Source organism: Salvelinus fontinalis, chromosome 7 (genome assembly GCF_029448725.1).
Source record: "Salvelinus fontinalis isolate EN_2023a chromosome 7, ASM2944872v1, whole genome shotgun sequence".
In the NCBI taxonomy this organism is placed as follows: Eukaryota; Metazoa; Chordata; class Actinopteri; order Salmoniformes; family Salmonidae; genus Salvelinus; species Salvelinus fontinalis.
The window spans coordinates 29,036,605-29,052,107 of NC_074671.1; the positions used below are offsets into that span (position 1 = coordinate 29,036,605).

The window sequence follows — 15,503 nt, forward strand, 5'->3', positions numbered from 1 at the left end:
GTAGGGCCTGATCAGAGCCTGGAGGTACTGAGGTGCCGTTCCCCTCACAGCTCCGTAGGCAAGCACCATGGTCTTGTAGCGGATGCGAGCTTCAACTGGAAGCCAGTGGAGAGAGCGGGGTGACGTGAGAGAACTTGGGAAGGTTGAACACCAGACGGGCTGCGGCGTTCTGGATGAGTTGTAGGGGTTTAATGGCACAGGCAGGGAGCCCAGCCAACAGCGAGTTGCAGTAATCCAGACGGGAGATGACAAGTGCCTGGATTAGGACCTGCGCCGCTTCCTGTGTTAGGCAGGGTCGTACTCTGCGGATGTTGTAGAGCATGAACCTACAGGAACGGGCCACCGCCTTGATGTTAGTTGAGAACGACAGGGTGTTGTCCAGGATCACGCCAAGGTTCTTAGCGCTCTGGGAGGAGGACACAATGAAGTTGTCAACCGTGATGGCGAGATCATGGAACGGGCAGTCCTTCCCCGGGAGGAAGAGCAGCTCCGTCTTGCCGAGGTTCAGCTTGAGGTGGTGATCCGTCATCCACACTGATATGTCTGCCAGACATGCAGAGATGTGATTCGCCACCTGGTCATCAGAAGGGGGAAAGGAGAAGATTAATTGTGTGTTGTCTGCATAGCAATGATAGGAGAGACCATGTGAGGTTATGACAGAGCCAAGTGACTTGGTGTATAGCGAGAATAGGAGAGGGCCTAGAACAGAGCCCTGGGGGACACCAGTGGTGAGAGCACGTGGTGAGGAGACAGATTCTCGCCACGCCACCTGGTAGGAGCGACCTGTCAGGTAGGACGCAATCCAAGCGTGGGCCGCGCCGGAGATGCCCAACTCGGAGAGGGTGGAGAGGAGGATCTGATGGTTCACAGTGTCGAAGGCAGCCGATAGGTCTAGAAGGATGAGAGCAGAGGAGAGAGAGTTAGCTTTAGCAGTGCGGAGCGCCTCCGTGATACAGAGAAGAGCAGTCTCAGTTGAATGACTAGTCTTGAAACCTGACTGATTTGGATCAAGAAGGTCATTCTGAGAGAGATAGCAGGAGAGCTGGCCAAGGACGGCACGTTCAAGAGTTTTGGAGAGAAAAGAAAGAAGGGATACTGGTCTGTAGTTGTTGACATCGGAGGGATCGAGTGTAGGTTTTTTCAGAAGGGGTGCAACTCTCGCTCTCTTGAAGACGGAAGGGACGTAGCCAGGGATGAGTTGATGAGCGAGGTGAGGTAAGGGAGAAGGTCTCCGGAAATGGTCTGGAGAAGAGAGGAGGGGATAGGGTCAAGCGGGCAGGTTGTTGGGCGGCCGGCCGTCACAAGACGCGAGATTTCATCTGGAGAGAGAGGGGAGAAAGAGGTCAGAGGACAGGGTAGGGCAGTGTGAGCAGAACCAGCGATGTCGTTTGACTTAGCAAACGAGGATCGGATGTCGTCGACCTTCTTTTCAAAATGGTTGACGAAGTCATCTGCAGAGAGGGAGGAAGGGGGGGGGGGGGAGGAGGATTCAGGAGGGAGGAGAAGGTGGCAAAGAGCTTCCTAGGGTTAGAGGCAGATGCTTGGAATTTAGAGTGGTAGAAAGTGGCTTGTACCCTGATGAAGTGGCTTGTACCCTGATGAAGACAGCTTGCTTGTCGAAACGTTGGTAATTAAATATTTTTGCATCTGAGCTCCTAGAGTGTGCGGCTCTCCTTTATTTTCTAGTTTTCTACTCCGCTAGCCAGCACCTCGCCTACATAGGTGTGCGTTTCTTTTTTCTTCTAGAAAGTGGCTTTAGCAGCAGAGACAGAAGAGGAAAATGTAGAGAGGAGGGAGTGAAAGGATGCCAGGTCCGCAGGGAGGCGAGTTTTCCTCCATTTCCGCTCGGCTGCCCGGAGCCCTGTTCTGTGAGCTCGCAATGAGTCGTCGAGCCACGGAGCGGGAGGGGAGGACCGAGGCGGCCTGGAGGATAGGGGACATAGAGAGTCAAAGGATGCAGAAAGGGAGGAGAGGAGGGTTGAGGAGGCAGAATCAGGAGATAGGTTGGAAAAGGTTTGAGCAGAGGGGAGAGATGATAGGATGGAAGAGGAGAGAGTAGCGGGGGAGAGAGAGCGAAGGTTGGGACGGCGCGATACCATCCGAGTAGGGGCATTGTGTGAAGTGTTGGATGAGAGCGAGCGGGAAAAGGATACAAGGTAGTGGTCGGAGACTTGGAGGGGAGTTGCAATGTGGTTAGTGGAAGAACAGCATCTAGTAAAGATGAGGTCAAGCGTATTGCCTGCCTTGTGAGTAGGGGGGGAAGGTGAGAGGGTGAGGTCAAAAGAGGAGAGGAGTGGAAAGAAGGAGGCAGAGAGGAATGAGTCAAAGGTAGACGTGGGGAGGTTAAAGTCGCCCAGAACTGTGAGAGGTGAGCCGTCCTCAGGAAAGGAGCTTATCAAGGCATCAAGCTCATTGATGAACTCTCCGAGGGAACCTGGAGGGCGATAAATGATAAGGATGTTAAGCTTGAAAGGGCTGGTAACTGTGACAGCATGGAATTCAAAGGAGGCGATAGACACATGGGTAAGGGGAGAAAGAGAGAATGACCACTTGGGAGAGATGAGGATCCCGGTGCCACCACCCCGCTGACCAGCTGCTCTCGGGGTGTGCGAGAACACGTGGGCGGACGAAGAGAGAGCAGGCCTTGAAATATATCCACAGGTACACCTCCAATTGACTCAAATGATGTCAATTAGCCTATCAGAAGCTTCAAAAGCTATGACATAATTGTCGGGAATATTCCAAGCTGTTTAAAAGCACAGTCATCTTAGTGTATGTAAACTTCTGACACACTGGAATTGTGATAGTGAAATAATCTGTCTGTAAACAGTTGTTGGAAAAATGACTTGTCATGCACGAAGTAGATGCCAAAACTATAGTTTGTTAACAAGAAATGTGTGGAGTGGTTTAAAAACAAGTTTTAATGACTGCAAACCTAAGTGTATGTAAACTTCCGACTTGAACTGTATCTACAACACAAAATCTGTGTGTACCTGTTGTGTGACTGTTTGTTGCTTCACAGTCCCCACTGTTCCTGAAGGTGTATTTTTATCAGATTTTTAAAAATCTGATTCTACTGTTTGCATCAGTTACCTGATGTGGAATAGAGTTCCATGTAGTTATGGCTCTATGTAGTACTGTGTGCCTCCCATAGTCTGTTCTAGACTTGGGGATTGTGAAGAGACCTGGTGGCATGTCTTGTGGGGTATGCATGGGTGTCCGAGCTGTTTGCCGGTAGTTCAAACAGACAGCTCGGTGCATTCAACATGTCAATACCTCTCTCAAATAGTGATGAAGTCAATCTCTCCTCCACATTAAGCCAGGAGAGATTGACATGCATATTATTGTTAGCTTTCCAACAGTCAGGTGTGCTTCCCAGTTCTGAGCCAATTGCAATTTTCCTTAGTCCCACTTTGTGGCACCTGACCATACGACAGAACCGTAGTCCAGGTGTGACAAAACTATGGCCTGTAGAACATGCTGTCGTGTCTTTGGCAATGCCGGATTAAGTGATATGACATGCTATTCTATAAAATCCTTTCTCTGTAATTAATATTACCTGATTGAGCTAATCATGTAAATGTTGTTATAGAAAATCGGGGCAGCACGAAAGATTATTTATAGAGCCGTTATCTTCCGAACAAACTCTTATAGACCTAGTAATATTTTACATCAATAGCAGTCAATATTAATCGTTACCTTATTTGTCTCATCTGAAAGTTGTAAATTCTTGGTTATCTTCACGAACCCTGGCTAACAAGTTGAATCAGCAATACAAAATTGGGTTTAATTATGTATTTACTAAATACCTAACTAATCACACAGAATTACATTTACACATAATGAATCATACCTTGATTACAAATTATGTCATAAAGGAAAACATCCCTAGCGGACGGAACAGATATGATAGCTGGTTATACAAAGAAAAGGGGGTTGGGTTTGAGTGAAAAGAGCGGGAGGACTGAGGAACAAAGGGAGAAGCTATCGTAAATACAGTGTCTTATGCATTCTAATTTACCGCCCATTTGGAAAAGGAATATTCAATGCATATTTACTCTGAGCTGCGCTTCAATAGGTTTGTGGTAGATGGAAGGCCGTGTTGCCCAACAGTCCTTTGTCCTTTGAAGAGTGTCTCAGGTGGTGAACGGGATACGTTGTAGTGTCGTCGTTGTGTGGTAGACGGGATACTCTCTGTCCTCTCCTAGCCCACGTTTACAGCGGCCGCTGCTAACTTAACGGCAAGGTGGTATCACTTCTGTAGCGAATAAGAGTTCAATGTTCATACCATTCGCAAACCAAAGCTCACGCTGAGGTTGGCTTTGTTCTGTAGTTATTATCTGAATCCTTCTGACATCGGACCGTCGTCCTAATGTACCCGGAACAAGAGGTTACATTTTCGTCAAGGACTTATATAGTGGAGGGAGAGAAGGGTGTGTTTCATAGTTTATAACCCATGTCTCTTCACAGGCGCGGGCCACTGATTTGAGCAGAGCTCTAATCTTATGAAAACCCAATTCTCTCATTTGGAAGCAAAAATTACATTTCATCTTTTCACAAATAGTTTCATTTAAATTGCATTTAAATTGCACAACAATTCCATGTGAATCTGATAACTATAATGTGTAGACTTTCCCAGATACAGTTTATTTTGTCCTGTCATCAGTCATGTCTCAGATGACAACCGAACTGACATCATATTCATTAAGTACCAACGCATATTTTCAACTGGTTCTATTCCCGAAATATGGTTCCTTTCCCTCCACTTGTTTGATGTTCCCAGACTTTCTATGTTTAACAAAGGCTATTCAAGAGTCCCTCAGTAGAGTCAAGGTAGAGGGAAGGGAGAAAGGTATTTATGGGGGGGGTCATAAACCTTACCCACAGGCCAACATCATGACACTGCCTTGTTATATGTGGTAGTAGAGTAGGGGCCTGAGGGAACACACTTAATGTTGTGAATGTATTGTAATCTTTTTTTTTATATATATATAAAACTGCCTTTATTTTGCTTGACCCCAGGAAGAGTAACTGCTGCCAAGGGGGATCCATAATTAATACAAAATACTAATTAGTTGATAATGTCATTGGAAACACTTATCTTCCTCTTATCTTCTTTTACTACAAAACTTAGAAACGCAGAATTCTCTCATGTTGGTGTTGCTGGATATGAAGTTGAACATTTAGAAATGCCCCTTTTTAAAAATTAAATATGAATTACCTGGATAAGGGGAGTTATTTGTATGACAATCACCGGCTGACAAAAGGTCATGACAACTACAGCCCTCGTTGAGCATTATTAAAGCATAAGGCACAAGAGGGTGTGGTATATGGCCAATATACCATGGCTAAGGGCTGTGTTCAGGCACTCCGCGATTGCGTCGTGCCTAAGAACAGCCCTTAGCCGTGTTATATTGGCCATATACCATAAATCTCTTGAGGTGCCTTATTGCTATGATAAACTGGTTACCAATGTAATTAGAGCAGTAAAAATACATGTTTTATCATACCCGTGGTATACGGTCTGATATACCACTGCTGTCAGCCAATCAGCATTCAGGGCTCAGTTTATAAATTGTAATAACACACCTTGAAACTATGTACTTGTATGACATTCCAGGCTGCGTTAGCGGCGTTGGACACACCAGGGGGCAGGCCACAGCAGAGTCAGAAGGTCGTGACCCCGCTGTCAGAGGTCATCGGGAGGAACCTGAAGGTGGCCCTGGCCAACAGCACCCGCACCCGCAGCCACGACCCTGACCTCCAGGCCTTCACAGCCAGCCCCCAGCTCAGCAAGGAGACACACAGAGCGGTACAGAACACACCCTACAGTCTTCACAGCCAAGTTCATACACTCACAAGCCCATGTACACAGTTTCTTAAATGCCTGTGTGGCGTTTGTGTGTGCATGTGTGCCTTTAGGTGGAGGAGGAGGCTGCTGCCCTGACTGGTGTGGTGATCTGTGTGAGTAAGAAACTGAGCAAGAAGCAGAGTGAGCTCAACGGCATCGCTGCCTCACTGGGAGCTGACTTCAGGTACTCCTCTCAACTCAACAGTACATGCTCGCAACTATGTCTACAATGTTAGTAATTTCAGTCACAACACTTGCCATTAATGATGTATGCCCCTCTATAATCCAATACTGTGTGTGTGTGTGTGTGTGTGTGTGTGTGTGTGTGTGTGTGTGTGTGTGGAGGTCAGGTGGTCGTGTGATGACACAGTGACGCACTACATCTACCAGGGTCGTGTGGGGGACAACACGCGGGAGTACAGGGCTGTGAAGGAGAGAGGGGTGCATGTTGTGTCCCAGCACTGGCTTCAGGCGGTACGGAAGGTTTCCATTACACCCAATAAGCACAAATGTACTGCATGAAGTATACGACAGGCACGCTCCATTCTTATATCAGACATAACAGTCACAAAAGTGCTGCTGTAGTTCGTCTGTGTAGTTTGTCTGTGTGGTTTTGTGTGTGTGTGCTCAATACTGACTCGTTGCTGTTGTCTGTCCAGTGTGCTGAGGATCAGAGGCACGTGTCGGAGTCTCTCTACCCGTTCACCTACAACCCCAAGATGAGCCTGAACCTCAGCCAGGTGCCTCCTGACAGTAGCCAGAGGTCTCCCCCTGCCACCCGCACCACAAAACTCGGAGACCTCACTGAGGCCCATGAGAACAGGGTACGTTCCTTACAGAAACTGCTCACTGAAGATCTGGGGCTGTATGTATTGAGCATCTTCGCGTAGGAGTGCTGATTTAGGATCAAGCCCCCCCCTCCATGTGTTTTGGAGGACGCATGGCTCTCGACCTTCGCCTTTCCCGAGTCCGTACAGGAGTTCCAGCGATGGGACAAGACTGTAACTACCAATTGGATATCACAAAAAAAGGGTAAAATGTACCCCCCCCCCTAAAAATCATACTACTACTCTGAGATGCTTGATACTTACGGCCCCTGTATTTGTTCAATGGTTTGAGTGTCTGGAAAATGGTGCAGGGAGGCTGTCAGTTCAAAGCTTCACATCATAACCTTGTCCCCCTCAGCCTGAAGATAATGCCGTAGAAGACGCCACAAACTCCCATCACGTCAGAGAAGGAGAGACTGATCAAGAGCAGGGCCGGGACAATGCAGAGAAGAAAGGTGGGGCTCTTATACACTGATGATCCACCGGTCTGCCCTGCTGTGCCATATGTCAAGTGCATTGAATTGAAACGTTCCGGGTCCAGACTAATTAACTCTTGCTGAGACTACCGGTATAAACCTTTTAGAAAACAGCTAATGAACAAAATTCATTGTTTTTGCCTCTGTTTCACACATGTCCATGTGCTGTTAAAGAAAAAGATAGAGGACAATTATACAAAATGTAAGTTTTATATTAATTTATTGTTAAGTGAAATAAGAGGCTCATGGTCTTTGTCAAATAGCTCTAATTTACCCTCCATTACTGTCACAAAAGATGGTGGATAAATTAATGTCTTACTCAGGCTGTTTTAAAATGGTCCCAGTTCCGGTCTGCTTAAGGGGTGGCTCTCCCATAGACACCAATGCGATAGCAGCTGTGTCTGGTCTGCTTAGTTCGTTGACTGTATATGAACCAGGAAAAATGAGAGAGTGGAACGTCTCACTTCCTCTTCTATCTCTGCTGTTACTGCCAGTTGCCGTCCTCCATTGAGGTAGTATAATTGGAATATTTTGGATTCGGTAACTGCGGGTTCAAGACCCTTCGTGACAAACTTTTCGTTTTTTGTTAGGAAAAAAACTACTGCTGGTCCTCAAGTAAATAACGCATGTGTTGAAGTACAACATATAATGATGCATATAAAACGTACATTTAAATGTACAGGACTATGTAATATGTATGAATATTAGCAGTGTGTTTGTCTACGAGGCTAACGATAGAAGCAGCTCCTCATTAATCTTCAAGGTGCTGGCTGCACTTCCCTTCTCAACACACTAACACAGTAAGTGTAACTTCTACATTTCAAAGTACAAAAAAAAGATCCTCTGAGATTTTGAACCCTTGCCGCAAACTGCGGAATTTACCAGGTGCTAGGCTCGCTACACTGTTCTATTTGACCAGTAGTTCCAACACATGATTTATTTACTTTGACTAGCAGATTGTGCCGTTTCACATTTGTTACAGGTTCTTTTATTGAAACGTTTTTGATTACGTCCGACCATGAAGAACAACTAAGTCTACTCTGTGGGTGATTTTTTTTTTTTTTTTTTTTTTTTTTTTTTTCCCTTTGTTGTACCAAGGTAGCTAATTGTGACATGTTTTCCAATGGGAAAAGCTAACAGCTAGCATAGTTCTAAAAGCTTTAAACATGTGGTCTAAGCAAGCATTTGTAATTATGGACACTCCTGGTTCATACAGAATATGAGGCTGTTGACTGATAAAAAGTGAAGTTTGCACTTATCAGGAGTCAACTGAATATTCCGTGAGTGCAGGTCCCCAAAACACACACACACACACACATACACACTTCACTTACTTTCATTCCCCTCATCCTCTGACCGTCTCTGTCTCCCAGACCTGTCAGAGACCCTGGAGATGAGGGAGAACCTCCAGAGGCAGCTGCAGGAAATCATGTCAGCCACCAAGAAGACCACCAGCAGGCGCTCTTCGGCCCGCCTAGGCTCCGTGGGGACAGACTTTCATCCCCATACCCCTGGCCGCAACGCAAATGTCCGACGCACTCTGGAAGCACTGCGGTATGAGACACTGACACACCAGGGGGCTGCGAAACGTCAAAATAATCGTCAATTTACCTTCACTATTCAGTTTCCCTATGCCGATGAACAGATCTGTGTCCAGACAGTCATCCCATTGTTTGGTTTTCAAATTTCTCTGCACTGCAAAGGTTTAGATTTTACTTGAGACTGAGTTGAATTTGTGCTTTAAGTTCATTGGATGCTTATTAATGTAAATGTCTTTGTTTGCCATGTAAATAAGGCATGTACATCCGTGTCTTTACAGTGTGAAAAAGTGCTAACTCTCGGTCTCCCTCCTTTGGTGTTATTCAGGATGTCTCGTCAGGCAGCAATGGACCTGAACACAGAGCCGTCTCAGAGTGAGCAGATCGTGTGGGATGACCCAACGGCCCGGGAGGAGAGGGCCAAGCTGGCTGACAACCTGCAATGGCCCGGCAGCCCATCCCAGCACTCTGAGCCCCTGGCTGTACCTCTAGCAGCACCTCTATCCCACTCTGACAATGCCGGAAACACACTTCGGGACTCCATGACCGATTCTGAAATGGTGGAAATGGGTGAGGGGGGGGAATTAAAAAAGTAGTCCCCTGTCTTCAATCACACTCAAGTGTTGTAGAAGTTTCAAAGGAGTTAAAAAGAGTGCAATAGACTTCGGAAAATCAGTTTTTCAAACTTGTTATATATGCCAATGCACCTGTAGCAAGAGATTCTTGCTATTGCGTTGCCAAATATTTACCTATGAAACGTTCTCCCTCCTATTCAGTGGAGTGTGACGTGATTGACCAGCAGATAGGTGAGAGGGTGATGACCGTGCCAGGGGAGGAGCCTGACCTCCTCACCCCTAAAGCCCCCAGCATCGCCTTCCCCCTCGCCAACCCCCCCGTGCCCCCAGAGCCACAGGTAACCACACTCACCCTCCCTTCCTCTTGTAAGGTGATATTATAAGTAAATGTTTAGATGTGAATCGTTACTTAGCGGCACGGTGGTGTACTGTGATGCTAAAAAGGCTGTGCTGTCAACAGATGGAAGAGGAGAGTGAGGCGGAGAAGGAGCCGCCTCGGTTCCAGCTCTCCTCCCTCAACCCACAGGAGAGGATAGACTACAGTGCCCTCATAGAGGAGCTGGGTGAGTCTCTGACCACCTAACTAACTAGACGCCATCTTTACCGGTAGAGCATGGCACTTTCAACGCCAGGGTTGTGGGTTCGATTTTCCCCGGGGGACCAGCATAAAAATGTATGTACCCACTACTGTAAGTTGCTCTGGATAAGAGTGTCTGCTTAATGACCAAAATCTAAAGTAGCCTCAACTCGTTGGTTGCGTGTCAAATTGACACCCTAATTCCTGTATAGTGCACCATTTTAACCAGGGCCCATAGGATTCTGGTTCAAACGAGTGCACCATATAGGGAAAAGGGTGCATTGGGCACTCACCCCGTGCATACTTTTTTATTTGCATGGGTCTTAAAATATCTTGTTTCTTTCTCTTCTGAGACGGTCTGTCGTCCTGTTTGTCAGTCCCCCTATTGCATTTGTCTGTGTCCTTGTCTGACTCTACATGTCTGTGTTCCTGTAGGGGGTGTGGTGCTTGACAAACAGTGCTTTGACCCCAGCTGCTCCCACATCATCGTGGGGAGCCCCCTGAGGAATGAGAAGTACCTGGCAGCCATGGCCTCCGGGAAGTGGATCCTGCACCGTTCCTACCTGGAGGCCTGTCGCTCCGTGGGACACTTTATCCAGGTCAGGATTTGCATCAGACCACCACAACATGCCTCCACAGCCTCGTAGTGCCATCTTTTTGGATCGAATCTTTATTTAACCAGGGAGTCCCAATGAGATCAGAAGACATCTTTCACAAGAGAGACTTATCCAAGAAGGAGCAGCTCAATTTAAAAAAATACATCTTGTTTATGCTTCTTGAATTTAATGGAGAGGGTGTACATACTGTGTGTTCCAGGAGGATGCGTACGAGTGGGGCAGTAGCTCCATCCTGGATGCCCTACCCTCCATCAGCTCCCATCAGAAGAGGCTGGCATTGGCTGCCATGCGCTGGAGGAGGAACCTGCAGGACCAGAACAACCTGGAGGGAGCGTTCAGCGGTTGGACCGTCATGCTAAACATCGACCAGACCAGAGAGTCAGGGTTCAGACGACTACTGCAGTCTGGTGGAGCAAAGGTACCAACAAAGCTCTTAAAGGGCAACTCCACTTTTCAAACTCATTGTCATTATCTCTAGCACAATACCAGTGTCAACATGTGTGAAAACGGCACATTTCTACATATTTTTTTTAGAAAGAAATATAAAAGTTCTACCCGATGACAGCAAAAACCATTTGATCAACTTTGATTTTCAAACGCTATGAGATTCACGGTGACGTGGGAGCAAGAAAATACCCTCCCTTGGGCTAGAACCTCACTGCAGGTTTTAAAAAATCTTCATTTAATCCTGTGATGTCACAGAGAAGCATTTCTTAGGACCTTATTTTTATAACCACAGATCATAGAAAAATCACGTACTACTGGAAAAATAATATGCTGCTGAAAATATTAGGATAGGCTATTCATCCTATAGCATGAATCAGAAAAGGAGCTTGGCTTCATTTCATTCAGTTGCACGCCATTTAATAAGAAAGGAAACGCAAAACTAGCACCTGTCGTCATTCCTCGCACATATGTTGACCAACATAACGCTTGCTGCCTACAGTTTTCTGTCCATCTGATTTTGAAGGATGAAGTCCAGATAGGCTAGGCCTGAGAAACTTTATGGATGGACATAGAGAATTAGTAGCTCATACACGCACACCCACCCACCTAAAAGGACCTATCAATCAAAGCTGCCTGCAACCTATCTCAGACACTTAACTTCTTATGGGCAGGTGGGACGGTAGCGTCCCACCTGGCCAACATCCGGTGAAATTGCAGAGCGCTATATTCAAAAATACCAAATTCAAATATTTAACATTCTTGAAAATATGTGTTAAACATCAAAATAAAGCTTAACTTCTTGTTAATCCAGCCGCTGTGTCTGATTTCAAAAAGGCTTTACGGCGAAAGCAAACCATTCGATTATCTGAGGACAGCGCCCAGCATACAAACACATGAAAATCATATTTCAACCAGGCAGGTGTGCCACAAAAGTCCGAAATAGCGACATAATTAGTGCCTTAACTTTGAAGATCTTCTCTTTGCACTCCAGAATTTCCCAGAGACATCACAAATGGTCCTTTTTGTTCGATAATGTCCTTCATGTCCCAAACATTTACAGTTATTTGGTGCGTTTGATTCAGAAATACACCGGTTTCAACTCGCCCAACATGCCTACAAAGTATCTAATAAGTTACCTGTAAACTTGGTTCAAACAACGTTCCTAATCCAACCTTAGGTACCCTACATAAATAATCGATCAAATTTAAGACGAAATAAACTGTTTCTAATACCGTATAAAAACAATGTGAAGCACGCTCCAGTTCACACGCACCAAAACAGTAGAGTCCACCTGGAGTGACACTTAAAATGAATAGGACCACTTCTTCATTTCTCAAAAGAAAAGCATTGAACAATTTCTAAAGACTGTTGACATCTAGTGGAAGCCATAGGAACTGCAACCAGGTTCCTAATAATAAGGGTATCCCATAGAAAACAATTGGAAAATCCTATGACCAACAATTTATTTTTTCCCTGGATAGTTTGTCCTCGGGGTTTCGCCTGCCATATCAGTTCTGTTATACTCACAGACATTATTTTAACAGTTTTAGAAACTTTTGAGTTTTCTATCCAAATCCTAGCTTCTGGGCCTGACTAACAGGCAGTTTACTTTGGGAACGCTTTTCATCCGGAGGTGAAAATACTGCCCCCTACCCAAGAGAGAGAAGGGAGAAGAGAAAAAAACACATTTCTTGTTTTTTTTAAAACATGTAAAAAACCTTGCCTTAGATTCAAATCCTTTCTGTTGGATATCAAAAACTAGTCTGCGTTATAGGATAATGCTAAATGAATGTAGCCTATCATATAAATTGACGAGGAAAGTTGAGGAGATATAAGCTGGAGACTGATCTTCAGTATTCATACCCCTTGACTTATTCCACATTTTGTGTTACATCCTGAATTCGAAATGGATTCAAGTTTTTTTTTTTTTGCCATTTACACACAATACCCCATAATGACAAAGTGAAGATGTTTTTTGACATTTTAGCAAATTTTATTGAAAATTAAATGCATATGTCTAATTTACGTAAGTGTTCACACCCATGAGTCAATGCATGTTAGAATCACCTTTGCCAGCGATTTAAAGCTGTAAGCGTTTCTGGGTAAGGCTCTAAGAGCTTTAGCAGTGTTCCAGATAACAATTTATATTTTCGCTTGCAAAAAGACTCGAATCAATCATGTTCCGAATAAATAATTGATTGCGGCAGGACTGTATTTCACAATTGACGTGAACGATGTCATAAGCAAGACGTGCTCATATAAAAAAAAAAATGTAATACAGACTTAGTGAGAGGGTCTTTACTCTGTCATTCTGCACCTCAGTCTTCACTTACTGTTTCTTAGTATGGAGAAAGCTTATTATATATACTTATCTGTTTCTGACTGCCCATCTCCTCCATACCTTGTAGATATTGACAACGTGTACACTTCTGGATGTTACTCCATCCATCCTCTTTCTCTCTTCTCCCTAACCCTCTCTCCAGGTTCTCCCCAGTCCCTCTCCATCTCTGTACAAGGGAACCACGCACCTGTTTGCAGAATTCAGTCGGTTGAAGCCGGGAGACTTCCGGGTGGATGTACCAGAGGCCATGTCCCAGGGAGTCAAATGTCTGAAGCCAGAGTTCATCGCAGATTACCTCATTCAGGTTGGTGGAACTGTAACTAAAGCACGTTAACTGCCTCATAAAGGGACATTAGGCTGGATATGTGTCTGACTGCTTTAAAGGCATTTTACAGTGCCTTCAGAAAGTATTCCCACCCCTTGACTTTTTCCATATTTTGTTACCGCCTGAATTTAAAATGGATTCAATTGAGATTTTATTGTCACTGACTTACACACAATACCCCATCATGTCAAACGTGGAATTATGTTTTATACATGTATTTTTTTTTTTTTTAAAGCTGAAATGTCTTGCGATAAGTATTCAACCCCTTTGTAATGGCAAGCCTATATAATTTCAGTAGTAAAAATGTCCTTAACAACTACCATAAGTTGCATGGACTCACTCTGTGCAATTTTTTCATGACTACCTCATCTCTGTACCCCACACATACAGTGCATTCGGGAAAGTATTTAGACCCCTCGACTTTCTCCAACTTTTGTTACAGCCTTATTCTAAAATAGATTTATTTTTTCCCCCTCATCAATCTACACACAATACCCCATAATGACAAAGTGAAAACTGAAATATCACATTTACATAAGTATGCACACCTTTTACTCAGTACTTTGTTGAAGCACCTTCGGCAGCGATTACGGCCTCGAGTCTTCTTGGGTATGATGCTACAAGCTTGGCACGCGTGTATACGGCCAGTTTCTTCCATTCTTCTCTCCAGGTCCTCTCAAGCTCTGTCAGGTTGGATGGGGAGTGTTGCTGCACAGCTATTTTCAGGTCTCTCCAGAGATGTTAGATCGGTTTCAAGTCCAAGCTCTGGCTGGGCTACTCAAGGACATTCAGAGACTTTACCCGAAGCCACTCCTGCGTTGTCTTAGCTGTGTGCTTGGCGTCATTTTCCTGTTGAAAGTTCAAACTTCGCCCCAGTCTGAGGTGCTGAGCGCTCTAGAGCAGGTTCTCATCAAGGATCTATCTGTACTTTGCTCCATTCATCTTTCCCTCGATCCTGACCAGTCTCCCTGTCCCTTCTGCTGAAAAACATCCCCACTGTGTAATGCTGCCACCATGTTTCACCGTAAGGATGGTGCCATGTTTCCTCCAGACATGACGCTTGGCATTCGGGCCAAAGAGTTAAATCTTGGTTTCATCAGACCAGAGAATCTTGTTTGTCATGGTCTGAGTCCTTTAGGGACCTTTTGGCAAACTCTAAGCGGGCTGTCATGTGCCTTTTACTGAGGAGTTGCTTCCGTCTGGCCACTCTACCATAACGACCTGATTGGTGGAGTGCTGCAGAGATGGTTGTCCTTCTGGAAGGTTCTACCATCTCCACAGAGGAACTCTGGAGTTCTGTCAGTGACCATCGGGTTCTTGGTCACCTCCCTGACCAAGGCCCTTCTCCCCCGACTGCTCAGTTTAGCCGGCCGGCCAGCTCTAGGAAGAGTCTTGGTGGTTCCAAACTTATTCCATTTAAGAATGATGGTGGCAAATTTGTGCTTGGGGACCTTCATAGCTGCAACATTTTTTGGGTAACCTTCCCCAGATCTGTGCCTCAACACAATCTTGTCTCGGAGCTCTGCGGACAATTCCTTCGACCTCTTGGCTTGGTCTTTGCTCGGGCATGCACTGTCAAGTGGGGGACCTTTTATAAAGACAGGTGTGTCTTTCCAAATCATGTCCAATCAATTGAATTTACGACAGGTGGACTCCAAGTTGTAGAAACATTAAGGATGATCAATAGAAACAGGATGCATCTGAATACTTTTACTTAATACTGAATACGGTATTTCTGTTACAATTTTTTTTATTTGCTTTGTCATTATGGGGTATTGTGTGTAGATTGAGATGTTTTATTTAATCCATTTTTGAATAGGGCTGTAACTTAATAAAATGTCAACGGGTCTGAATACTTTCCAAATGTACCGTACAATTATCTGTAAGGTCCCTCAGTCGAGCAGTGAATTTCAAACACAAAGACCATGG

The 15,503-nt window shown here is 45.1% G+C and overlaps 1 protein-coding gene across 2 annotated transcripts in view; it reads left to right on the forward strand.

The window, feature by feature from the left end:
- The window catches only part of LOC129859347 (DNA topoisomerase 2-binding protein 1-A-like), a 37,857-nt gene that overhangs the window by 17,610 nt on the left and 4,744 nt on the right, over positions 1–15,503 (forward strand). For both annotated transcript variants that reach the window (XM_055929002.1, XM_055929003.1), the window contains 12 exons: positions 5,621–5,812; positions 5,923–6,035; positions 6,202–6,325; positions 6,511–6,675; positions 7,037–7,133; positions 8,528–8,708; positions 9,021–9,262; positions 9,469–9,605; positions 9,728–9,830; positions 10,280–10,443; positions 10,661–10,879; positions 13,392–13,553. In XM_055929002.1, the coding sequence (XP_055784977.1) occupies positions 5,621–5,812; positions 5,923–6,035; positions 6,202–6,325; positions 6,511–6,675; positions 7,037–7,133; positions 8,528–8,708; positions 9,021–9,262; positions 9,469–9,605; positions 9,728–9,830; positions 10,280–10,443; positions 10,661–10,879; positions 13,392–13,553 (1,899 nt within the window). The remainder of the gene's footprint in view (positions 1–5,620; positions 5,813–5,922; positions 6,036–6,201; positions 6,326–6,510; positions 6,676–7,036; positions 7,134–8,527; positions 8,709–9,020; positions 9,263–9,468; positions 9,606–9,727; positions 9,831–10,279; positions 10,444–10,660; positions 10,880–13,391; positions 13,554–15,503) is intronic.